This window comes from Sus scrofa, chromosome 9 (genome assembly GCF_000003025.6).
Source record: "Sus scrofa isolate TJ Tabasco breed Duroc chromosome 9, Sscrofa11.1, whole genome shotgun sequence".
NCBI classification, from domain to species: Eukaryota; Metazoa; Chordata; class Mammalia; order Artiodactyla; family Suidae; genus Sus; species Sus scrofa.
The window spans coordinates 22,409,137-22,436,595 of NC_010451.4; the positions used below are offsets into that span (position 1 = coordinate 22,409,137).

At 39.0% G+C, this 27,459-nt stretch overlaps 1 protein-coding gene across 6 annotated transcripts in view; it reads right to left on the reverse strand.

Annotated features, from left to right (window-relative positions):
• The window catches only part of GRM5 (glutamate metabotropic receptor 5), a 523,779-nt gene that overhangs the window by 494,715 nt on the left and 1,605 nt on the right, over positions 1 to 27,459 (reverse strand). Inside the window, exons 1-2 of one of the 6 annotated variants that reach the window (XM_021102327.1) lie at positions 26,733 to 27,121; positions 11,013 to 11,880 (exon numbers count right to left, since the gene is read on the reverse strand). In XM_021102327.1, coding sequence (XP_020957986.1) covers positions 11,013 to 11,673 — 661 coding nt within the window. In that variant the 5' untranslated portion in view covers positions 11,674 to 11,880; positions 26,733 to 27,121. Of the gene's footprint in view, positions 1 to 11,012; positions 11,881 to 25,954; positions 26,104 to 26,198; positions 26,312 to 26,336; positions 26,683 to 26,732; positions 27,122 to 27,459 lie in introns of those variants that run through there. The other 5 variants (XM_021102332.1, XM_021102329.1, XM_021102331.1 and 2 more) reach the window with 5 other exon arrangements.

Below are 27,459 nucleotides of genomic sequence, written 5' to 3' on the forward strand. Positions count from 1 at the left end.
AGTCCTTGGCAGCCTAATTCAGAAAGTCCTCAGTGAGTACGTTGTTTTGGTGCCAAACTTAACATTAACTGCTTTATATTTACTTTTCACAACACTCTTATGGGGCAAGTATTATTTTATTTCAATTTGATGAGGAGGGAACTAAATTAAGTGACTTGTCCAAAGTCCCTCCAGCTAGCAAGAACATTAACCAGGATTTTCATTCAAACCTGCTGACGTTCCTACTGGAATATTTCCAAAGGGTCAAGAACCACAGATTCCTGAGATGTCTTTGCAACACACTGAATTTAATTTAAGGTCATGACTCCACTGGAGCTTGCCCATCTCATGGTACAACTTTTACTGCTAAAGGTGCCCCCTCACATCTTACCTCACTTTATTTTACTAATGGTATTTGGCCTGATCTTCACATTCTAAAGAGACCTTAAAATTAGATTTGATATATATCAGATGAGATTAGACATATAAACACTGGAAACACGGAGAAAACTGAAAGACGACCGTCACTTTATAGGTTTAAACTTGTGCCTCCTTACATACATCACATGATGTATGTGTCATGATTTGTTTTATATACCCAAGGAATCACCTTATAAATAGCACAAATGAATCATATTGTATTTTATGTGTTTATGTGTACATTTGTGTTAGAGGGGGTCAGATGTGTTAATGTGCTATATGCAAATTTTTAATACCAAAATTACTAATATATTCTGGCACTTATTTCTTCCCATACTGTATTGGGGATGTTCAAAGAATAAAACATCCCCAAGCCTGTTTTATTCTCTGATTAAAACTAGGACTGGGACGTTGCCTCTAATTCCTGGACTCATGTCTTGGACCTTGTCCCATATTGCTGTTTATGCTCTTTATCATTAACCATATGTAAATTACTTATATTTTGCTCTAAGTCTCTACCATTTCCCACCATGGGTGCCTTGGAATCCTTGCTTGTTTCTGATGATAAACTTAAACCCCATCCATCCAGGAGAGACAGACCAAATGACACTGTCACAGAAGAAGTTATATAACCAAAGAAATAAACCTGTGTATGTGAATTGCATTTCTCTAGCAAAAGAAATTATTAATGATGCTAAGGAGAAAAGTAAAGTTGCTTGAAAGCTTTTCTTTTTTCTTCTCTGTTTTTTGTTTGCTTGTTTGTTTGTTGCTTTTTAGGGCCACACCTAGAGGAGATAGAAGTTCCCAGGGTAGGGGTTGAATCAGAGCTGCAGCTGCCAGCTACAGCCACAGCCATGCAGGATCTGAGCTGCATCTGCAACCCACACCTCAGTTCATGGCAACACCAGATCTGTAACCCACTGAGCGAGAACAGGAATCAAACTAGCACATCCTCATGGATACTAGTCAGGTTCATTACCGCTAAGGCACAATGGGAACTATTATTTAAGCTTTTCTTTTAAGCTATAAGACATAGTAAGAAAAACAATGTAAATGGTAACCACAGTACACATACAGCCCTGTGCAACTAAAATAAAAATTTACAAGAAATACCTACTCTTACTGTCATATAATATGCTGATATTTTTATTCTACTCTATCCTATTTTATTCTACTCTATCTTAACTGCTGGTCTCAGCCCGCTAAATCAGTTTTTACAATTAATTCATGGGTCGTGATGCAGTTTTTGAAAAAAAAAACAAAACAAAGCAAAACACCAACTAGCCATTCTCTCCTTGTAAAAATCCTTTGTGTATGTGTGAAAACTGATGCCTAAAATGCATCACTGGGGCACAATCTCTGGTTTCAAAGTCCCTTAAGATGAGCATATCACATCTGTTGCCAAAAAAGTCTTCTCAATTCAACATTTGGTTAAATTGAGAAGTCTTTCTGGAGTATTTGCAAATGTTCCAAAATGAGATTTCATAACTCCTAGTCCTGATGAATTCCAAAGAAGTTTTTCATACATAAGGCTAGAGCATTTCACAATATGTCTTCCTGCTCTTAAAAAATTCGCACCATACGGCTTCCTCTCATAATTGGCATCCGAAGGATGGATTGTGGCTGTGCCGTCTGCAATGGAGATGCAAATAGAAACAACCAGGTACAGTCTGTACTTATCATCAGACTCACTAAAAGGTCTTCTATCAGGTCAACTTGTTGCCACATGCCTCCTCCTTAATTTATTTACTTTTTACTGTCATTAAATCCTTCCATGGGAATAAGGAAAGGCACTGCTTTCAAAGCCAGATAAAAAGACAGACGAAATATGCTCAAAAGATTTTCTAAGTAGGGAAATGAACAGTGTCTTCTGGTTTCCTATGGAGGGGAGAAAATCAGTAAATGTGCATTCTACTTTTCCTTGAGGCCTCAATTACTCCCAGTATAAAAGGAGGGGTGTAATTAAAGAGAGCTGGCCTTGGGTCCAAATTCTTGGTCTGCCACTGAGGAGCTGCAATATTATGTGAAAAATCACGTCCTCTTTCCATATCTGTTCTCTAACCTAAAAAACGGTAGCTTATATCAGACTGTGTTATGGGAGAAAGGCATCAACTAGGAAAGTAATGACAATGTTACAGTACATGTGATCATGTTTTAACTCACAGAATAATAGAATCTCAATTAACTGACATTTGCGCAGAATGGGCGTTATCATAAAGGACATACAGTCCAACTCCCTCCTCTTGCAACTGAGGTTTAAGCTCATCCTTCTGAAGCCCCTCCCTGTGGTTATGTACTGCAGGCTTGTGCAAAGGAGTTCCTAAGAACTGACTCACTACCTCCTAAGAGAGGCAATTCTTTCACTGAATGGTTCCGTTAATGAACAAAAAATATCCTTTTTAAAATTGAACCAGCATTTCAGAAATTAGCTCTCGTTGTAATGCTCCCAGTCATATAGTGAGTGAGTCCAGCTTCTTTCCACCTGAATTTTCCAAATACCTAAAAGTAGGAGTCAGGTCCCTGACAATCTCTCTGCTCAATTTATCTTCTGAAGACAGGATTTCAAATCCCATGAGCCTTCTGGACACTCTCCTTTGAGTTTATTTTAAATGCGATGCCCAACATTTAGTCTAGCCCAGATGTGGTTGGCGGAAGCATGAGAAGAGCAAGTCACAGAAGGCAAAACTTGGAAGGAATATTCAGGATCATCCTTTCTAGATTCTTTTAATGCGACAAATGAATGAAGGAGTTGAAGTGACTTTATCAGAGTTATGCAATACTCCTAGCTCTGATATCAGTGGTACTTCTTTTAGTAAAACTTGTCCTTGTCATTTAATTTTTCCACTTCTGAGATATTATTAATATTATCCTCATCTTTCATACATCCACTTTCAATTTAGTGGGGCAACGAGGTTATTATTCTTGACCAGAATAACCAAACTGCCATAAAATATAAAAACTTCTAGTACCTAAAGAAGAGATGAAGAAAATATGGTAAATAAGAGAGAGAAAGAGAGAAAAAGAAGGGTAAAGATTCTCTCTCTAGAATTTTTTGGCTCTCTATCCTTTTTTTTTTTAATGTGCTTGCTTCAGGTACATAGGGTAGAGTTTGCTGTGCAGAAATTGTTTAGCACCATAAAGACCTCACACCATGTCCCCCTACCCCACAGCTTTCCTCAGTCAAAAGCAATGTCTGTTACTCATTATGAAACATTATAAACCTAGAAAATAATAATAAGGTTATGATGACCAAAGAACTGAGTCACCAGACCAGCTCAATAAACAGAATGAACAGACCTCTGAATACTGAAATTCTAAACCTCGGACAATAACGTCATTCTGTGATTCCTGGAATAAGGAAGACCAAGGAAAAACACACAATTCATGCCGTTCCCATCCTTAAAATGGGTACAACCCAAATACCCAACAGGGATACTTGCTCTGAGATTATCTGCACATGGAAAGAAGCACCTGATTAGTCGGAACTGCAGTGCCCACATTTGCACATCACCCCAGCCAATTATTTGTGTGTGTTGGGGGAGCAGTATGGTGACATCCTCTGAAAACAAAGTTCCCTCACCATAGGTGTCCTGGGTGTGGAGTATTCATGGGGAAATTCTGGGATTTTCAGTAGTGAAGAGACAGCAGTAATGCCTGAGAAAGTGGAAACGGGCATGTAATCTCAGGCATGGCTCTTTTATAGGTAAGTCAGAGATTAAGTAGGAACTTTAATAACAACACCACCATCCTGAAGATAGGGAAGATCCTGCCCTGGCCACAGCTAGATATGTCAATGGATCTCATTTTTATCTCTGAGAGAGGTTAGAGGGTACCAGCTAAGATGAGCGAGGTTAGAGGGTGCCAGCTAAGATGAGCGAGGTTAGAGGGTGCCAGCTAAGAGTCCACAGGCTCCTCTATCTGGAAGGAAAGATAAGAAGTAGCACCCCCACTGAACACAACTTCCTGGTGCTACTTGTATTTCTTTCACTACCAACAATGAATTTCCTACAATGATGAATGACTATGAAAAACTGCTTTTTACTATGAGCGTTACCACTGTGTCTCCCAGATTATGGATCCATGATATAATTTAATGAAGAATGCTACCCAGAAGTCTCTGCATCTGATTTTTATGTATTGTGATCCACAGTAACCAACATAATTATCCAATCAATTCATATTTATAAGATTTGGGGGGACTGTTTTCAGAATTTTTGTGAAGCAAAGGAAAGATACTCAAGGTTTCTGCAAACCTGCAATGACCTAGGCAAAGAAGCACTTCATTTGACGTACAGGTCATACTGCGTGAAGTAAGTCAGAAAGAGAAAGACAAATATCATATGATATCACTTATATCTGGAATCTAATATCTGGCACAAATGAACCTTTCCACAGTAAAGAAAATCACAGACTTGCAGAATGACTTGTGGTTGCCAAGGGGGAGGGGGAGGAGTGGGGTGGTTGGGGAGCTTGGGGTTAATAAATGCAAACTATTGCCTTTGGATGGATTAGCAATGAGATGCTACTGTGTAGCACTGGGAACTATGTCTAGTAACTTATGATGGAGCATGATAATGTGAGAAAAAAGAATGTATACATGTATGTGTAACTGGGTCACCATGTTATACAGTAGAAAAAAAATTGTATTGGGAAAATAACTATTAAAAAATAATAATAATCTTAAAGTTGATGCTGTTAAATAAAATAAAAATATTTAAGAAGTTAAAAAAAAAAAAACAGAGCAAAGAGACCAGGCTATGTCTCCAAGCTAATTTTTATATAAACTAATTCATTTGTGTCCCTGCTACCATTTAAAAATAGGCATTAAAACTTTCAGCAGATTGGCATCAGGGAGATGAAGGGAAAAGAAATAAAGCAATGAACGGAGAGTTAATACCAGGGCACAATGGAGAGTAACGATCCTCAACAATGACATGGAAACAAAATTCTGGACCCAAGACAAAACTCTGTTAACGCTTATGTACAAGTAAGGTCAAATTACTTGTCCTCATTGTTTCTCTCTCTTTTTTTTTTAATATAAGACAAAGAGGTTATTAAATGCTCGCCTATGACCCTTCCAGTGCTAATATTCTATAAAGCTAAGAGCAGTTTTTATATCACATTTATCATCATGACCATCTCGACACTCATCTCAACTCTCAACACTATTCAATCCCTAGAGAAACAAAATGAAAACCCCCTTTAAAAAGTACTCAGTAATGTATGACACGTCTTGTCTTCCCAAACTAAATTACGGTCTTGATGCAATCACAATTAGTAGAAAAGGTAGGATAGGAAGAGTGTGTTCCCACTTTTTACAAGGCATACTAAACACACAGACTATGAATCACACTGAAGGTCTTTCAATCAAAGCTTGATTGCTATCACATTTTTAAATAGTTGATGGAAAAACCATAGCATAATTTGAAAGTTAGCCTGAAGATAATGTTTTGGTGATGTCACATTTCCAATACAACTTACTGGTACATTTCTTTCCCTCAGAGCATCACGGAGATGTTTTTGCGGCTAGAACAAATTAGCATTCCTTTATCATTAGGTGGAAATAACAAATTCAAGAATGAGTGCAAACAAAAAAAGGAGTGGGGTGTGAATAGCATTTTACAATTAATCAAGGGAGGCATTCTGGCACTTCATTTTTATCAAGAAGCAAAACTGTGAAAAATTACAAGTGCCTGCTATTTATCCACATGCTATATATTTATTAATAGCAAGATGGGTACTATTTTTTTTTCTGCTTTTTAGGGCCACACCTATAGCATATGGAGGTTCCCAGCCTAGGGGTCAAATCAGAGCTACAGCTGCTGGCACAGCCACAGCAACACCAGATCCAAGCTGCAGCTGCGTCTGTGACCTACACCACAGCTCACCGCACAAGGAATCCCCGATCCACTTAGCGAGGCCAGGGATAGAACCCGCATCCTCATGGGTACCAGCGGATTTGTTTCCACTGCTCAACAGTGGGAACTCCACCAGGTACTATTTTAGCACAAATACATCTACTCACCAAACCATCTTTGGGTACCTATTATGTGCTAGGCACTCTGACAAGCCCTGGGGATGTACAGTGAAGTTTCAACTAAAGTCAGCAAAAATTGTGAAGTATGAACATCCTGTAAGTCATCCATAAAGTACAATATATATGGTTCGTGCATAAAAGCCAATTGTTAATTACTTTTCTCAAGGAAACTGAGCTATATCAGTAGAAGCATGTAATAATGGAATACATGCAAGTGCCCGACTATTTAAAGCATTGCAACTTTAAAGGCATAATTGAATTTCTAGCTTTGAACAAGAAGTATAGGGGAAGCATTTAAAATGTTCTTTCTTGCCCATGGCATTTATTCCAAGAATATTAATGCATGTGTTTTGTTTTGATTTTGAAGTTTAAACACTGTAGTAGTATCCTATTTGGGAGGGGGGTCAAGTTTAAAGTCATTGGTATGAAAATGCTTGTACTGGACTCTATCTTGAAGGTGTTTATTATTGCACATGAATTTACAGTTAGGTGGGTAATGTTTCTATTTCAGTTGGACTCTATTATGTGAATGAAATTGACCGAGGGTTAAGAAGGCAATGGTGGCCCTTCATTGGGTGCTCTCACACAGCTGAGGTCAAGTGATTGTAGACAGCCTTATCTGGAAGACCTGCAATGCTCATCATTCACATGGCGATTTCAGGGTTCCAAGACAGACAGACTAGGAAGAAAGTCCTCATTTCCACCAAATTCTATTGACCACAGCAGTCACAAAGCTGGTACTCCCTGAGAGTGGAAGGGAATTATCAAGTTACAAACCAAACGGGTCAAAAATAGAAGTCATCAGAGCCAAAGGTATTGATCTGCCACATCCCTAAACAGGCAAGCACCACTGACTGTACCATCATAGGCACCAGCACCAAGGTTTCCAAAGATTAAGAGCAAAGGACCTCAACGTTTTCTTAGAGCAGATTGTGTGGCAACTGGTCTGACTCCTTTAAAAGGAGTACAATTTTTTCTCCTCAGTCATTGCATGTTCCTTTCCTCCATACAGTTGAAGAGCTAGTATGGTCTGCCTTTAAAATATATTTTTTTCTTTGTTTTCATACATTTAATCTCTTTGTGTTGAAATCTTGGGCAATATTTCTGTAGAACAAGCCACTGTAAATACATAGTCCCGTAGCCTACCAAAAACATAAATGAAGAAAACAAATATAGGAGATTAACCTTGAAGCTGAAACCCAGGTCCCCCTGTGTTCTCCTCTGAAATTCTGTGATACTATACACCTTCGTGAAGGAACCCCTTGTGACAGCTGCCCAGAGGCCTGAGTGACAAAATACTTCCACGTTTAAGTATAACATAAATGGGCAACAGGGGAGGAGAAAGGCATTTTTTGAAAATAAGGAAACATCTTTTCATAGACCTCAATGCTTTGGGTGAAAGCATCTGGAAATTCCCATACATTTCAAGAAAGAGGAATCTCAACTGAGCAAAAGAAGGTAAGTAAACAGATAAAGGAGTAAGTTTGAGATACCGGGATTGGGTGATGGAGGACTAGAGCGAATTGCCCCAATCCAGCCAAGAGAAGGAAGCTCGCGTAAGAACTGGCTTTGTCATTTCACGGAAAATTCTGCAGGGGCTTCCTGAAGGGCTAGGCGACAGAAAGCCACATATCAATTACCATGGAGACTTCCACAGTACCCAACAGAGCTGTATCTTGCTACACTCAAGCATTTTTGTCATCCTAGAGGTAAATTTTACCTTGTAAAACTCCTACCACACTGCTCCTATAAGACATAATACCACATAACTTCATTAGCCACATACTTGCTTAGGATCCAAGCAATATAAATATCTCTTGACCAAACCACATAAAACAATAAGAGTATTTATTCTAGTCCTTAATGTCCATATTCAGTTTGTTCTCCCTGAATCCTGGTGGTATATTCCAAATATTTTGACAAAATATGGCAACAAAATTTCTATTGGTCTATTTTTTTGGAAGAATAATTAAATTTGCCTGAATTTAGCAATCAAATTTTCGACTTATTTTTTGGTCCACAAATAGACTATTTTAATTGTTATGCTGCAATAGGTAGCCTATGCTTATAATACACAACTTCCAACGTCTGCATGTAAAAATTACACAAAAGTCTCTTCCATACCACCCTATTCCCTAACTCCTTAGAATTGCTTCCCAGAAGGAGCAACTATTATCAGTTTTGCTTCTCTCCGAGAACAATTCCATGAATATCCAATCAAATGGTTTTCACCAACTCCATTATATGCAAATAACGTACCATATACACAGAACTGTGCTTTGCCTTTTTTTCACTTAAAATGATCTTGGAGAGCATTATGATCTCACTATATATCGAGTGCTCCATTCCTTTTAATAGCTGTGTGAAAATACATTGTACAGATGCATTATAATTTATCTTATTATATCACTCACTACTGGTGTACATTTAGGTAAGGAAAAAAAAACGGCTGAAATTAGCAAGACTCAAAATTCATGATGATGAGTTTCTCTTTGAACACAATCTTGGATTAGCATCTCCTACAATGGGACTGGGACCTACTCTTCGGAAGCTAGAGGGAAGTCCTTAATGAAATTTATGATTGATTTGAGGCAAACCAAAACACAGCTTCATCCTTGGCCTTTTGCTAACATATTTTTTTACTTTCTCACCTTCTCAAATTTCCTCATGCCCTTTACCAGAAATCCATGCCTCCTTAATTTTCACCCGTTATCAGTATTATTCCTGTTAAAATTCCACTGTCACGTTCATTTCCTTCTTTAAGATTTCCACCGTGGCCTCTGTCACCACAGAGCAGGATGTGACTTTTTTTCTGCTTCGATTTACTTTTTTTAAATGATAATTCTATTTTTAATTTTTTGGTGAACTGCCATACTTTAGAAACATATTTGTAACTCTGTGTCATCTTGAATTTTGCATTATGTAAGCATCAGTGCATCTATTCACCTCCTGTGCCAGACTGCATGCCCACTGAGGGTAGTGCTGTGTAAAACATAAGGACATCAGAGGGCCTCTTCTATATTTGGGCTTAATAATATGTATTACAACAATGTATCCTCTGGGTGTGATTCTATTGGGTTCCACTAAATTATAATAAGTCAGTCAACTAGAAGTTAGCAGAAGTTAGGAAGTTAGGAGCCCTGCTCCTGCCTCTGAAATTGCCCTCAGGTATTTATCGGATGAACTATTTAAACTCTTACAACATTTGTCTTTTAAAATGGGCATAAAATATTTGGATTAGCTATATCACTGCTTGTTGTGAGAATCACGTGAAACAGTGGTTTTCTAAGAAAGAGCTCAGCATTAGAAAAAAAAATATCAAAGGTCTCCCAGTTCACCCAGCCATTGCTCAAATCTTTCTGTATCAACACCCAAGTAAACTATAAACTTATGCATGAAAATTTCCAGAGACAAAGGAGTCTCAGTCCAGTTTAGAAGCAAATTTTATGTTTGTGCAGCTGTGAAAATTATTAAGAGTGACTATGCAGTGAAATTCATATTATGCCCCTGGATAATGAAAAGTATGCTGTGTCTAATTGGTGATTGGCACCCAATTTCTGAAGCAGTCTGATTCTGGTCACTTCATTAATTTCCTAATAATTCAACCCCCAAGATTTGATGGTTTCGAACAGTGTTGTTGTAGAATTTTAAAATCTCAACTAGTCCTAACAATGATTAATGAGCTACACAAAGTATTGTGTACTTTCTTTGGTATGCTATAGAGTTTAGTATATGCAATATGTTATCCTAGAAAGAGTGTTGCATAATAAGTAAGCCTCACAGTGTGGGGACCTTGACCTCTGTAGGTCAAACCAAACCTACGCTCAACAGTCTTGGTTGAAAACTAACAAATAATGTACACAAAAGTATTTTAAAAGCACCATCAGTAATAATAAGGGCTAATATTATTACTATCTGCTGTAAAACCTCAAGCCATATTTTCCTTCCTATGTTTTGCGCATAAGGAAGCATACATTTCAAAGCAAACCAATGTTGAATTATTAAAACTTATGCTTCCTGAGTATGTCCTATACAAGGATAGAACTAATTCACACAGATCTGCATTTCAGATTTAACTATACATGCTATTGAAAAATAGTTGTAAGACTAAACTGTTTGGGAATTTTCTACTACAGCATATCCAGGCCAGAACTGGCTGCCCTCAGTCCTGGTGTGTATTTATGCATATCTCCCTTTAACTAAAAAAAAAACAAAAAACAAACAAACAAAAAAAAACAAAAAAACGGGCACGCAGAGCAACCTTAAAATGTTAAAAATGTGAGTTCAATGAAAATCTACAAAACTCAAAGCTCTCTAGCATCATTATAGCAGATATACAAATAATGCAATACATATCCCAAACATTTCCACTTTTGCCAAATGATGGCCACATCATCACTCATGTTAGCTTAGATCTATGTTGCTCTAGACAGCTGTCATCCAGTACTTTCTTACATACTGGTGTAACTGAGCAGCTCACAAGATCCCTAATAAGGAGGCCTATTTTAGCCCACCAAAACCTGAAAGTTTAACTGGACGCTAACAGGTGCATAGGACAAAATTAAAGAAACCTCACCTTCCGTGTGCACAGCTGACACGTAGGTCCAGTTGTACCTCTTCACGATGTCCACCATGGCCCGGGCTTGCTGTGCATCTGAGGGCACAACCCTCATGAAGTACTTGAACAGAGTTTTGTCGCTCAGATCCATGCTTGTTGCCGAGTATGCAATTTGAGGTATGTTGAAAAGCTGGAGCAAGTTCTGGACCTGAATGGCCACGGAACTGGAGCCGGGCCCAATGACCCCAACTATGGGCTTCTTGGAGCGGAAGGAAGAGGAAGAGCCGTCCACACAGCGCACCAAACCTTCCTCCTCTTCTGAAGAAATGAGCGAGTCCCTTATAAATTCAATGCTCTGCTCCAGGGCCACGGCCGAATGCCAGCAGGAATCCCTTATCTCACAGCCCAGCGTGATGTTGGGCAGGAGCGTGGGGTCTGAGTTGATCCTTTCCAGGGTGTGCAGCATGGCCTCCACCCTCTGAATGCCATACTGCTCGCGAACCGCCCCGCACTTCCGCTCGTGGACTTTATCCACCGTGGGCTGGTGGTGGACGGAAAAGAGAGCCCCAATGATGATGTCACCCGGCATGTGGGCCACCACCCTCCTCTCGCTGGACTGTGCACTCCCACGGACATCTTCTTTCAAAAGCAGGACTGACAGGATCAACAGAAGGACCATTTTAGGAAAGGAGTTCAAGCTAATAAAGACAGCATGGTGGGGGAAATTTAGCAGGAGCCTCCCGACAGACAGAACCGCACAATGTCCTATGTTGAGTGGCAAACTGGACACTCAGCCAGCAATTTAGATGTGCTCTCTAAAGGACCACCATGTCCCCAGGTATCCTTCAGTTCTTAGATACATCCATGTGGTCATGAACTTCAAAACCTGGGGGAAGAAAGCAGAATAGGTGTTTAATAATGTAACTGCAACTAGTTTGGGAACCTCTGACAATCTATGGTAGTGGAGAAAGAGAGGTCTTTATAATGTGGATAATTTGAAAAAAAAATCCAAAATCTTCCAGACTCTTCTTTGTCTCCTTTGTGGCCTAATAAACGCAGCTGATATAGCTTCTTTTTTTTTTATTTTTTCTTTTTCAGGGCCACACCCACAGCATATGCAAGTTCCCAGGCTAGGGGTCGAATCAGAGCTGCAGCTGCCAGCCTACACCACAGCTGCAGTAATGCCAGATCCAGGCTGCATCTGTGACCTACACCACAACTCACAGCAACAATGGATCCTTAGCCCACTGAGCCAGGCTAGGGATTGAACCCACATGCTCATGGATACTAGTCAGGTTTCATAACCTGCTGAGCCACAACAGGAACTCCTGATACAGCTTCTTGATCCTGCTTTGCTTAGGTAAATTTTTTTTTCATTTGTTTATCTGGAGTACATAAAGTCAAATCTTATGTGTGTCAGGCTGAACTATAACATGAAGATGAGGAAAAGCATCCTAAAAGAAGTATGCCATGAACAAAAATCTTCAAAAAACCCCCAAAATACTAAACATTGGTGACCTCCAATAATGATGGTTGTTTTTGTTTGTTTGTTTTAGAAATGCTTTTTGTTTCTTTCCAAACGTCCAGAATTGGGAATGTATCGATCATGCAATTTAAAAAATTGAGTTACTTTTTTAAAAAGCCTTCATATCCTCTCCTTAAGTGCACAGTAAAGCAAATTGAATAATCTTCCCAATAAATACATAATGTGCCTAGTTTTCATAAAGACAAATGAGTATTTCTATAAACGAGCTGTAGGATAGAAGAAAGAGGTTGGAAGTAAAATGCCCCCCAGTACATAGGCATAGTAAGAAAGGGTATCAGTTTTTGCAGAAAAGGATATTCAGATTCAAATTCCCAGCTCTGCTCTTGAGAACTATTAGTAAATTGTGTGACCTCTCAGTACCAGAATTTTGTCATCTGAAAAATGGGGATAATATGTGCTAGGCTTCCCTTATGGAAATCAATATGAGATATCCATTATGCAAATGTTTTGTATACTGAAAAGGGTTTTGTATATTCAAGGCATGATTTTTTTCTGTTATTCAATTTCTAAGGACATTCTGTGGCTAGGTGGGGAAGACAGAAAACTCCCTGGCAACCCAATGGGTTCTCTGGAGTCTTCAAAGTAATTACAGAGTCTTGTAATATAATTCACAGCAATCAGAGTAGCATTGAGAACTTTGTCTAGATACTCATGTTGCAACAGAACAAAGGGTGGGGAAAAAAAACGTAATTGTAATGTATACATGTAAGGATAACTTGAGCCCCTTGCTGTACAGAGGGAAAATTAAAAAAAAGTTATTTAAAAAAAAAAAAATTCACAGCAATCAGTTCTCTATCCCTGACCCAGGAAAAATTTCTACATCATGAAGACTTAAAAGGCTGGAAGGGTGCATATTTGGAACTATACTTCCAAGCAGAAACTTAGAAGAGCTATGAACACAGTCATCTATTTCAGTTTAAACTCCTGGAAAGAAGAAAATTCTGTCCCAAGTTACCTACGGTAAAGTCCAGCATGATTTATAAAAGAGAACTGACAAACAGGTGATTTGGGTTATTTAAAGGATTGTTTAAGAGACTTATTTTGTAAGTTATCAGCTCTGCCAGCCAAGGATCTCAAATTGTTTTAAAGTGACTAACTCCCTAAGCACCACCTTTCAAAGACAGATGATGTTTCTTCAGGAATTTATGCAATTATGATGCTTCTTCAAGAATACTAATGGTTTTCAAATCTCATCAGATCTGCAAAAACGCTAGTTCAGACACAAAATGCATATTATCTAAATCCCACTTCTAATCACTTTCACCCTCATTTTCACTGTTTCCTTCCACTGTTTCCTTTGGAAACAGAGAAAGTCGCCCTCTGTATAGAGCCAAACAGCAAAAATTTTAAAAACCTCATCAAATAGCTAGATGTTTCAGAATAACTAGATGTTTAGCAATGTTTAGGGGAAAAACAGTTTTGGTATGGAAGTTGGCATCATAGATGGAGGAAGGGAATAAAAATTGATATTTATTTTCTCATTGGGAAATTATCTGAATATTCTCAAGCTTTCCCTTCACTTTGCTTAGACCAAAGACCTGGGGACCAATGCTTAGTCTCATGATCATGTGAATTCTACTGCAAACAAAAAGAAAAATATGAACTAAAAGGTGCCACAAATTTTCACTAAATCCACACCATTGGTGAGTAAATCAGTAACAAAACAGGACTCATTTTTATTACATAAGACCATCAAAGTGATGTGGGAGACTAGAAGTGGCTCATCAAACTTATGAAACTAAAATATCAATCTCATGCAATTTATTTGTTTCTTGCAACATGTATTGAGAATATATATTATATATATGAAGAATATATATATATTCTTCCTATAATAGACTGAAGACAGTATTTACCTAATTTAACAACTATATATTAACTACAGAGTAGGAGAGCGATTAATATAACAAAGCAGTACAGAAGTCCGTTAATAATTACCAGCATCTTTCACTGAGCACCCACTGTTCACCAGACATTTATTCATTATCTCATTGAACATATATTTATGGCCTGCTTATGCCATGACTCTCTTCTGTGAATCAAACATTCAAGAGAGAATGGGGTACACATGCTCCCTATACTCACGGGGCTTAAAGACCAGTACTCGAAAAGGTGACTTGAGCTGGAACCTGATGAATGCAAAGAACAATAAAATGAAGAATGAAGTTACTCATGTGAAAAGTGTGGCTAGAGCATAAAGAATGGGTGTGATTGTGGTTTAAGATGAGGCTGGAAAGATAAGAAAGGGCCAAACCACATAGGATCTCGAAGGCTCTTAAAAAGAATTTGTAGCTTAAACCATTGAGGAGGTATAAACAAATGACTGGCACAATTCGACCGGAGAAAAGATTGTCCTAGCTGCTCATTGGACTGGATAATGGACTTGGGAAATCTGATAAGAAGACTCTTATAAGACTCTAGGTAAGAGATGATAGTGGCTTGGCTATTATTGGTGACAGTGGATAAGACAAAAAGTGGAGACAATCAAATATATTTTGCACGTATAATCAACAGGATTGCTGATGGACTACAGATGGGTAAGGCAGGGATCAATCAGGGTCTACTCATGGGTTTCGAGTTCAAAAAAAAAAAAATAAGGAGTTCCCGTCGTGGCGCAGTGGTTAACGAATCCGACTAGGAACCATGAGGTTGCAGGTTCCGTCCCTGCCCTTGCTCAGTGGGTTAACGATCCGGCGTTGCCGTGAGCTGTGGTGTAGGTTGCAGACGCGGCTCGGATCCTGCGTTGCTGTGGCTCTGGCGTAGGCTGGCGGCCACAGCTCCAATTAGACCCCTAGCCTGGGAACCTCCATATGCCGCGGGAGCGGCCCAAGAAATAGCAAAAAAGACAAATAAATAAATAAATAAATAAATAAATAAACTACAGCTGTATTTTGGTACCATTAAAAGAGAGAGGATTGACTGGAAAAGAAATGGAGGCAGAGGAAAACTTAACTGATTCTCTTTTGAACATGTTAAATTTGAGATGCTCTGGAAGCATCCAGGTATAGCTGTCAAAGAGGAAGGCAGACATGCACGGCTGGACTGAGGATAGTATTTTGGGTTAGAGATGAAAAGTGAGGGTCACCAAGAGATAAACTTTTTGGAATGAATGCCATCATCTAGAGAGCAAATATACAGAAAAGGCAGAGCTGAAAAGTAAGCTCCACAGAGAGGTGAGTGTGGAAAAGCCAGCTAAGGAAACAGAGGCAGCTCAAAAAGGAGAGGAAGTAAGAACATGTGATAACAGAGAAAGCAAACAGAATGTCCTGGGTACTTTCTATTTACATACATATGCAAGGCTTTCATGCCCTTCATTCCCCCAGAAGATATTATATTCAATGTGCATTGGGCGTCTGCGTGCACGTCTCTCTACATGCGGTATTATGTGCGCCAATAATCTCTAACGACCTTAAGATGTAGGTATTATTTTATTACTCTATTCCTCCTAGTGACATAATGTGTTTTGATAAGTTAAAAACTTAGAGAGTGATAGAACTAGAACCCAGGCCTATGCCTACTGACTCCCTAACATGCTCTTCCTCATCCCTTGTCAGCTTACTGCCCCTTCCTTCAAGAGAGGTATTTCCAAAGTCCCTGGAAAGTGGGAGGGGCTGCCCAGCACAAAGAAGGTATAAATATGCATGATTATCTAGCACAAATGCATTTTTTTACTGCCTTGTCATCCCCTGCTAGATTATGACCTGCCGGATTAAAAATGATGACTTCTTCATAATCTGACTTGAACGCACACAATGGCTATGTTTTATTGACACTAGCTAAGAAGCTCAGATACCTGGAAAGAATATTTTGAAATAATGTATGACTTAGAAATTTGACAGAATCATGCTGCAACTCAGCTTATTATAAGGTTAAACAACAAGTCATCCCCTGTACTCCCCCAATATAAGAAGTTAATAGAGCATAAATGCCAAACAGACCGGCAGGGTATATCCTAGCTCTAGCAGCATCACTCATTTGTCCAATAAGTGTTTATTACGTGACAGTTCTGTACTAAGCACTCTTCTGGTCCCTAAGGGTTCAATTACAGACACAGCAGACACATTCATGCCCTCGTGGAGCCTGTGATCCAACCTGGTTTGTCAGACCATCAACAACATAAGGAAGCAAAATACTATGTGCTACACAGTCATAAAAACATTAAAGAGAAACAATAAAGCAGGGAAGGGAGATAGAAAGTCAGAGATGTAGAAAAATGGTTAATAAGATAGCCAAAGAAGTAAAAACTGTAAAAGTAAAATTTGGGTAAATACCTAGAATAAGTAAAAGACTGAGTCATGAATGCTCCAGGTTTTTTTTTTTTTTTTTTTTTTTTTTTTTTTTTAAAAAAAAGGAGTTCCCATCGTGGCGCAGTGGTTAACGAATTCATGAGGTTGCAGGTTCGGTCCGTGGCCTTGCTCAGTGGGTTAAGGATCTGGCGTTGCCGTGAGCTGGGGTGTAGGTTGCAGACACAGCTTGGATCCCATGTGGCAGTGGCTCTGGCGTAGGCTGGCGGCTACAGCTCCAACTAGACCCCCTAGCCTGGGAACCTCCATATGCCATGGGAGTGGCCCAAGAAATGGCAAAAAGCCAAAAAAAAAAAAAAAAAAAAAGTAAATGCTAAGTCCCTGAGGCATATTTATGCTTAGTGTGTTGAGAAACAGCAAAGAGTCCAGTGTGACTGCAGTGAAGTAAAAATGGGGTGAGAGGAAGAAGTGAGGTTTGAGAGCTAGTCAGATGATCTAAATCTTTTTGGACTTGAAAAGACTTTGGCTTTAACATTATGTGAGAGTGATTTTCTGGAAGTTTTCAATAGGGAAGGACCAACTTTTCAACAAGAATAAAGACAAAGGCAATGAGGAAACTCCCTGCAATAATTCAGATGGGAGAGATGACAGAGGAGTGGACTAGGGAGATGGTAGCAGAGGTGGCGAAAACTGGTAGGATTTTGACTAAATCTTGAAGACAGAGTGAAAGGGCTTACTGTCAGATCTGACTTGGGATGTGAAGGAAAGAAAAGAATCAATGAGGATGCTAAGATTTTCAGTCTGAGCAAATACAAGATGGTATCATGTTGAGCGAGGTGGAGAAAACTGTGCAGGAACCGATCTGAAGGGGGATAACCGAAGTCCAATTTTGATATATCAATTTTTTAAAACTTGTTGGAAATTCAAGAAGAAATATTTAATAAGCACCTGGATGCAAGAGGCTGAATTTCTGGAGTGAGGTCTTACATAAGAGATATAAATGGAGGAGGCATCAGTATTTCTTTTTCGTAAACCAGGAAACTGGATGAAATCATCTAGGAAGTGGAAACAGAAAGGAAACTAGCTCTGGGATTGAGCCCCAGGAAATTCCAGTGTTTAAATGCTGACTCCCTGAGACAAGGGGAAACCAGTAAAAAGACTGAAAAATTGTTTGTTTTTTTTATTTTTAGGGCCACACCCACATGGAGGTTCCCAGGCTAGGGGTTGATTCGGAGCTGCAGTTGCTGGCCTACACCACAGCCACAGCAATGCCAGATCCCAGCTGCATCTGTGACCTTCACCACAGCTCACGGCAACATGAGATCCTTAACCCACCGATCAAGGCCAGGGATCGAACCCGTATCCTCATGGGTACTAGTTGGGTTCATTACCACTAAGCCACAATGGAATTCCTGAAAAAATTCTTGAACAGAAACTTAATCTTGTAAAGTGTGAATGTGGCAGGGTGGAGAGGGGGTGTTGAAATGTGAAGTCCTCACGTTATAGTAAGCAAAAATAAATAAATAAACAGGGTTGTGTTTTCACACGAAAGACGATGAGTGTGTATGTTTGCACACACAAAAACTGGAAACATGCACATGACATTACTGGTATGTTCTTGGGGTGGTAGGAATATGTATACTTTTTAATCTCTTCTGTGCCTTTATTTGCATTATTTTCTAAATTTCTACTATCAAAACTTTGTATTATTTGTGAAAAAAAATTTTTAAGTGTGGTACTGAAGGACCTACTTTCTAAAGGTCTGCCCCAGTCTCTCTTGCGGTCTTATGTCTCCTCAACCTGCCCGTCCTGGGAGTCTGCTAGTCAAGTCAAATGTGTGCCTCCTCTGGGCATGTTCCCCTTTGCCCCAACAGTTCTATTCACACTGCTTCTATCCCCTGATGTGTTCTTCTTTCATGGCCTGAAGGCAGAATTTTTAAGAGCATGAGCTTGGAGTCAAGTAGACCTGGGTTTGAATCCTGGCACTGCTATTTGTTGGCTGTGAGCTTCTCTGAGCCTAACTGGAATGAAAATCGTACCTACCTCAAAGAGTTTTAATGAAAATTGAATGAACTCATATTTTAAATAGTCCCTTTATAAAATCTTCCCAGGTATCTCATTTTGCAGAATTTGCTCTATTTTCTGAATTCAAGTAACATTTCTGTCCATACTTTTTAATATCCTTATTATTCAGCTAGTGTTACAGCTATTTATGGATACATTTTGTCTTCCAACAGACTTCAAACCCTTTAAAGATTAAATGTTTGCCATTCACAACACCTGGTATAATCCCTGCACAAAAACAGATATTCAATAAATCCTGCTGAATGAACAGGTCAATAAAAGGAATTGCCTCCACTTGGCTTTCTGATCAGCTACTCAATTGAGTTTTAGAAACAGTGCCCCCTGCCCCACTGTGGAAAATTGAAAAATGGATAATGAAACTCCCTTTGTCCAGTGGATCCAGGCAACAGAGGACATCAAAAAGAGAAGCAGGGACTGACAAAGTAGGAAGAAGAAACCTTTAGTGTTCCCAATGGTTCTTCAATATATTAAGGAAAAGAGCATCATAGAACTAGAAAAAATCCTGTAGATGATTCAGTTTAACTGAGATGCATGAAGAATAAATGGTCTTTAGCAAGCCTAGGGCCAAAATTCTGCAAAATATCAACTCAAAATCCAGATTTAATCATATTTTGCAAATTATTGTCTTCTCTTCTATAATTTTCTAAGCATATAATCTTTTATACATAGATTTTAAAAAAATTTAAATGGAATGTTAGTATGAAATCTATATTGCAATATATTTTTATTCTTTTCTATATAATGTATCATAAATACCTTTTGATATTAGTTCATTTTGATGAGGGAGATAATGATTAAAATATACACAGAGCTATTATGTTCTAGGCACTATGATAACATTTCACTTGAAATATCACTTAACTATTTTTAAAACTATAAGATCATTTTATGACTATTTTACATGTGAAGGATCTGGGACTCTGAGAGGTACAATGGTTTGGCTAAGATTCCAAAGCAAGTGAGTAGCAGGGCCACAATTATTTCTTTTGAATAGTTGCAGAATATTCAATTATATGAATGCACCAAAATTTATTTAATTACTCCCATGTTTGGATATTTAGATTATTAATAGTGTTCCCCTATTATCATAAACAATGTTGTGCTTGACTTATTTCAAAAGTATTTCTATAGGACAGTATCATTGCTGGCATAAATGTTTCCACATTTCACAATCTATCAATTTAGATTGTAAAAATTTGCGTTAACTTCACTTTCAGTCCTTTCTCCTTAAGCTTATGGATTCCAGGTACTACACAATGCTTTTTTCCATGAGGACCTGCTCCCTCCTGCTTCTACACAGTTCATAATAGCAAGTTCAGATAGTTATTTCTCCTGTATCTCACCAGGAGGTCATTTATTCATTTACGAGGGCCTGGCAGGAAAAAAAAAAAAGTAGGGGGAATAGTAAAACCGTATTATTTTATTTTCAGTGTACAGAGCCTTTCCCTTTATTAATCCCATTTCAACCTCAAACACAATTACTGCTAATAAGTCTGATTATCCTCTTTTCATATATCAATAAATAAAGTCTCCAAGAAAATAAATTATGTGCTTTAGGTTATAACTCTGATGTGGTATGGGTTATAGGTTGGTAGATATATATATATATATATATATATATATATATATATATTCGTATATATATATGAATTCATATATATGTTAATATATATATCATATATATATATTCTTGCTATAATTAGAAGGAATTAACTAATACAACAATTTTAAAAAGCTTTCAAAATGCTACAGATCAATGGTCTAAAAATATGGGGTACTTTAATTCAGTTAAAAGTAGTAAATGATAACAAGTTTACATAAATAGTACTTTTATGATATTTTGATCCAGGGTCTTGTTGTCAGAAGCACTAGGCTGCTTTATTCAATATTTTATATTCTATATCCTGGGTTCATAAAATAATAAAATTAATTACTGCCCCATTATACAAGACAACATACATATATTTAATATGCACAAAAGTACTTTGCCTCAGGTAATCATATGGTCTCACAATGTACCCTAAATGAATATGAAGAGGAAATATGGTGGGTTGAATGTGCCATAAATGGGAACTTACATGGTAATCAGATTCACAGCTCACATAGTCTTTTATTTTCAACAATCTTCTCAAATGCTGACCATCTTTCTGGCACAGATGTCTCTTATATAACTTAATCCCCACACAAGCAAATCACACAGCTCAGGACATCGACACTAAAATGATTCCTTCTGCGTGAGCAATAGCCTCATCACAAACAGGGGTGTCAATATTTATTGCAAATGCTATGGATACTTTGATATATTTTCCTGAAAACAAGTGCATCCCATAGATAAGAGACACTCCAAGGTATAGTGATACTGAAAGCTTTATAGTCGGAGGAAAGCTCCATTGTCGTAGCTATCTCAAGCACACATCTGTGACCTTGTAAACAAGAAAGTCCAACAGCCCCTCTCTTTAGCCCAGAACAACAAGAGCAAAAATGCCGTATTTTAATTGAAATCCCCTTAAAGCAAAAAAGGGGCCATAAAATAACACTGTACACAAGTGAAATCTGTAATTTTAGGCATTAATTAAAAGGCGCTGGCAGTAGAATAAAGCTCACTAAATCATTGTAAACCATTAAACAACTGGTTTAGTAGTCCATGAAGACCCAAAACAGCCTTCAATAGCAAAGCAATAAAAATGATGTAAGCCACTGTTAACTAGTCTCAATTTAATTATCAAATAGGGATTCTAAACTTCTTCCCATTCTGCAGCCTTCAGCTGCTTTCTTGTTATTTATGGCACACCTCTAAAGACTGTAAGGCATTATCGTGCATATTATATCACCTATCATCAGGTGCTTGAAAATGTGGTTTTGCATTTCTAACTCGATCTCTAGTTACTTATTAATAGCTAATATTTATTGAGTGCCTACTTTGTGCTAAATAATATATAAGCATAATTTAATGTACGTCTCGCAATGACTCTGTGGGGTGGATATGATTACTACCTACATAAATATCTCTAGAAATTGAGGTTTAGAGGTGAAGAATCTTGCCAGAAGTCTCATACATATAATAAATGGCAGAGTCATGACACAAATCCAATTCTCTCTGGCATCAAAGCCCACACTCAACATAATCAGATGATATTGTTTTCCCATCTGACCAAATCAAATGGCTTGGTTAGTTAAACCTTATGCACTGATTGCAAAACATTCTGGAGACTCTCCTTTCCACTAAATTCTTGTGTAACGTCAATCAGCTACATCCAGAAGCCATTCAAACCAATCAAATAAATATAGATAACTGTTTCCTGGAATCATATAGATCAGAGTTTCCAACTTTAGACCTGTTGACATTGTGGCTATACAACTTTTTGTTTTGGGGGGTTCTGGTCCTGTGCATTGGAGGATATTTAGCAACATCCCTGGTCTGCAGATGCCAAGAGCACACACCTCCCCCAGTTGAGATGAATAAAAATGTCTCCAGACACAGTCAAATGTTCCCTGCAGGTCAAAGTCATTCCCAACTGAAAACTGCTGATTTACATGCAACTCATCCTGGCAAGGTCTAAATCATCAAAAAAGAGGACAACTAAGAGCCATCTGGATATGTCAGTCCCACAAAGCCTTTTTCTGAAATGTCCTAATAATTCTGAGGAGAGTAGTTTGGAATGGACCTGCCTTATTCCTTTTCTTTACATTGAAACTTGTCTCTGGCTGCATTATCTTCGTTATCTTGTCTTGAAGCTTGCAATTTCAACTTGAGAAATACAGCTTAAACTGTGAGAGTCAAAAATGCTATTGTTTGCATTAAATAAGCATAGTTCTGAGTATTCACAAATTACAAAAAATGAATGTGAGAAGAGTATCCTATAATACACTTTGCCATTTCAAACGCTACATGAAATACAAAGTTCATCAAAATTTTTTAAAGATAAAGAACAATGATTTTATATAGTAATTTATCCAATGGTTTTTCAAAATCTTATTTTACTTACTACATCACTTGTATTACATAATACTTTGTATTAAAACAAATGGATTTTTTAAATATTTTTCAATTATTCTTCTGCAAAATATTATGAATGTAAATGGGAAGCATTATTATTACAGTGCCAATTAGTGTCATCATGAACTTTTAATATTCCTCAGAACATTTATGCTCAAAAGTTTAAAGTCAGTGGCCTATACCTAGAGTTATTGTGACAACTAATGATTAGGGAATTATTCTCAGGCCTCATAGCTTTACAAAACCAACAGAATCACATCTAGATAAAAAGCATTTTCTTGCATCTAACTCTTTCCTTTAAATTTCTTGAGTAGTTTGACTAAAACAAGAGAATTTATTTGAAACAGCAACTATGCATCACCCATAGGGTTGTTGAGAAGATTAAATTCAGTAACACAGGAAACCTAGGAAACGTCTGATGTTCAAAGGCCTGGATGTGATTAATAGCCATAACGACCAATTCTGTACAGTTCACTCTGGGTCTGGCACTTTACTTATATTTGTGTAATTAATTCACCATAATCCCTCAATGAGGCTAATTGTGTTACAACCTGTTCCTCATTTTTAAAATGAGGAAGAGAGGCAGAGCAATGTTAAGTAACTTTCCCAAGGTCACATAGCTAATAAGCCACAGAGCTGGGATTCAAACTCCGGCAATCCTGTGCAAGGCTCTATATTCCCAACCGTAGCACAACTCACTGGAAACCACAATGCAACAAGTCCTCGGTGTGTAGACACACCATAGATCAAAGTTAGCTAATAAAATGGAAGCAGGATAAATCTGAGTCCCAAACAAATCAGATGTATGTGTATAAGAGTATAAAATTATATATGCATATAATTTTTTCCATTTCCCTGTTACATGACAGTGGAAGGAAAAAACCCTCAATTTTAACAACAGAAAAATCATTGCCTTGTATGATTGTTATGAGGATTAAATAACACATCTAGTGCTTGGCGTGGTGCCTGATATGTTCAATAAATGACAGTTATTAAAGCAGAGATGAGCCTGCACCAAGACTTTGGCTTGGGTTCCCCTTCTGACTAAAGGCACATACAATTCAAATGGGATTAGAACTGGCAAAATCTAGATATTTTTCCTCCTATTTGAGAATTTAAAGGAAATGAAAGAAAGCCTATGGCATAATGTTTTTTAGTTCTACATTTAACCGACTGAGATGAAGGAATGTCAAGAAAATGTGTTCTCAGTTACAACTAGTTGAAAATACAAAATCAAAATTTAAATTCACTTTTCTTGGGTTATATAAGCACATCATAAACTAAAATATATTTCTCTATGCTCCTATACTCTCCTAGTCTCCAAACTCCAAGTGACAAAAATGATGACTAAATAATGCCTCAGGATGAGGATTAACATTGCTCTGAATATTAAAATAGCACATTTCTCAACTGTGCAATGTTCCTGCTTTGTAGTAATACACCTTCCATTTATCCATATTCCAAACGGATCAGCTTTAGCATATATCAATATATTTCAAAAGGTGGTCTTCATTAATTTATCAAGTTAGTTTAAACCGTACCTACTAAGATAACAGCAAAAAGGATAAGGAGGAATAGTTGGGTGTGTCTCTTCATCTCATGAGGACAGAAAGCCTGGGAGAGAATGGTACTCCAGTATCTTTCATGATTAACTTTATCTCATTTTTTCTACCTATAATTTCACCTACCTTCCACTGACATGTAATTTAGCTTTTCTATATAAAATGCTCTGGCAAGTCCATAAAAGATAATGTAATATGACTTCACTGAACATCCCCAACGTGTTTTCTAGGAATGTACAAAAATTAGAATGAGTAAAATCCTTTAGTCATCAAAGTAAACATGTTTAGTGAGATAAATTATTGAAGTAGGGAAAATACCAATGTCAACATAATAAAAACTGAGAATATTATGTAGTTGCTCAAATACTCCCAAAGTCTGTATATTTTGTACTGGCTGAACATACTACTTATGAGTGAATTTTTCAGTTTTCGCCTTGGCATTTGTCATCATATTCATCATGGGTACTATGATGTAATGGTGGAGCCTTGTGTATACCTAAGAAAGTAAAGATTTAGGCAGGTATTTGGATATTCAAATACCTCCCCTCTCCCTCAAATAACTCCATTATGCCCTTTAACAAATAAACATTAAAGAATTTGGTTTCCTTTTTAGCATAGCCAATAGCCAAAATATGACCATGGGATAGCAGAGATCTAGGGGGTGCAATGAAAATACCTAAATGATATATTTTTGTCAAGCAGAGTCTAAATTACCAGGGAAAGCTTTTCCCTTGAAGAATTAGTTACGCAGTTATGGAGAAAGTACTACATGCAGGAAGGACTATATTCTATCCACATTCTTCAAAACCAAACAAAAAAACCTCCAAAAACCTTGTAGGATCTGTCCAGAGTGCTGAAAAGGTTTCTGCAGGAGGCTTGAGACTTTGTGAGATGTGCATTAACCTGATGAGTTCAGGAAGCAGTATTTTTAAGTCCCAACCAAAGATCCTTTCAAACAGAAATAGACATCGGTAAAGGACAAAAATAGTTACAACAGATTCTTAAATGTGTCACTGCATGGATATAAGATAGAAATTATAGGAGAAAATGTTCTGGGCTCCATGAGGGAAATGAGGGGCACAAAATACACCTAATAAGAGGTTGCATACCTGAATCTCCAAAACTCAAGAGAATGTCTAGAATACTGTATAACCAAGAGGATTCTACGGGAAACTCAGCCCAGCCCCATGGGGCATGAGGAGTGGGAGGGAAAGGGACTGCATAGCACAAGGCAATGCTCCCCTGGCTGCCTCAAAAGGCCAGTGGTTAGCATTAAGGATACAGATTAGCTCTAACTCAGTCTCAAGGGGCTTAGAACAATGAAACACTATGTAGGGAAGGAGAAGGTGGAAGAAAGGCACTGCCTTCCCACTGGCCTGTGTCATGTTCTTAGCAGAAAGTAAAGTGTGGGAGAATCTATCTGCTGGCTACTCCAGCTTTCGATTGAGCTGAGACAGCACGAAAATAATGTCTAACTAAGCACCAGCACCTGTTAACCTCTCCTCAATCTCCCTTCCCCACAGCACCTGCTCTGGAGGGACATGGGGGCACCTGGAAATCCAGCACCAGTTCCCGAGTTCCAGGCAGACGCTTCATTTTCTCTGCGAGGTCCCAAGTGCAGCGTAGGCTCTGGTCACGGGCTAGCTGGTGGACCTGCCCCCCCGTTCTTTCCCCAAGTCGTTGTACCCTGGGCTCCCTCCCCAACATGCTGCTCATGCTGCTGCTCCGGGGTAATGAGCAGGCTTTGTGCCCGAAGGGAAAGCTACTTACACAGGAGAGGAAAGAGCGGGAGGGCGCAGACTGGGGTTCAGAAAGAGGTACGCTAGCCTGAGTGAAAGCACTGTGCTTTCAGCACCACCCGCTGTCCCCCCTCTTCCAGCAGCTGGCGCCCCGGTCGCCGCAACTAACCGATCTCCCGGGAAGCGGTTCTCCTTCCTCTTCCTCTCCACCTTCGCTCCTCTGAATTCGGAGCCCTCGGGTGGTTCGCGGGAGGCCAGTCTGCAATCTAAACGCCCGCACCTGGCCTTAATGAGCGGGAACTCGTATCCGAAGGCATGCAGAATCCCCTTCTCAGTCCTTGCGGCCATTCCCTTCTTTATCCCATTGCTCTTATCCTTCTCCCCAACAGGTTTAACTGAAGCCATCCACAAATGGAGCAGACTTCAGCCTCGAGGCTCTGGCCACCCCCGCTCCACCCTCGTCCCCCTCCTCCAAACCAGACAGTGAGCTACCCAACAAGCTGATAGCTGCCACATCCTTCCCCTCCCGGGAACACTTGGGCACACAGACACTTAGCAAGCTTACCCCCCTGTTGGCCGCACAGCGGGCGGTGAAGTGCGGTCTAGCTAGCCCCCCATAAAGTTGGGCCCCTCGGATCAGCGGGGCAGAGCTGGCCTCTCCAGTCCCGGGCTCCCCCACAAGATGATCTTAAGCTCATCTTCTGCGCTCAGTCTGCGCAGAACAGCAGAGCTGAGGGCGGCGGCGCGTGCAGCAATCTCCCTGTTACTGAGAAAGGGGGGAAGGGGAGAAGGGGAGAGCGCGGAGGAGGGAGGGGTGGTAGTTTGTATTTATAGAGAACAGAGTTCTCAGCGCAACTTTTTGGTGCCACCAAGTGGCACAGTGAGTTCCTTTAGGAACACAGACTTCGGGTGGAATCCGGATGGGTAAAGCAGCTCCACAGCCAGATGTTCACATGTGGGGGGACTGGGAAACATCCCCAAGGCTTGGGTTTTCCCACGGATGCTTTCTCATCTCCATGCCTAGGACTCAGATCCTTAAATTCTAAGGAGGAGCTTGTTGGGGGGTGGGAGGGGGGAATGTGCACCTGTTCCCTCTTCAGACAAGTGGCAGAGGTGTCAAGGACACTGAGCAGATGCCGGTAGCCTTCTAGGAGTCTAGGGACCCTTGTGTTGGTTAGAATGTTTCTTGCCCTCTCCCAACCCTTCTGTTCAGATTACGGTATTCTCAAATCTCACTCTTCAACAATAGTTATCCTGAGAACCCAACCTCTAAGGGATGCCATTCATTTTCC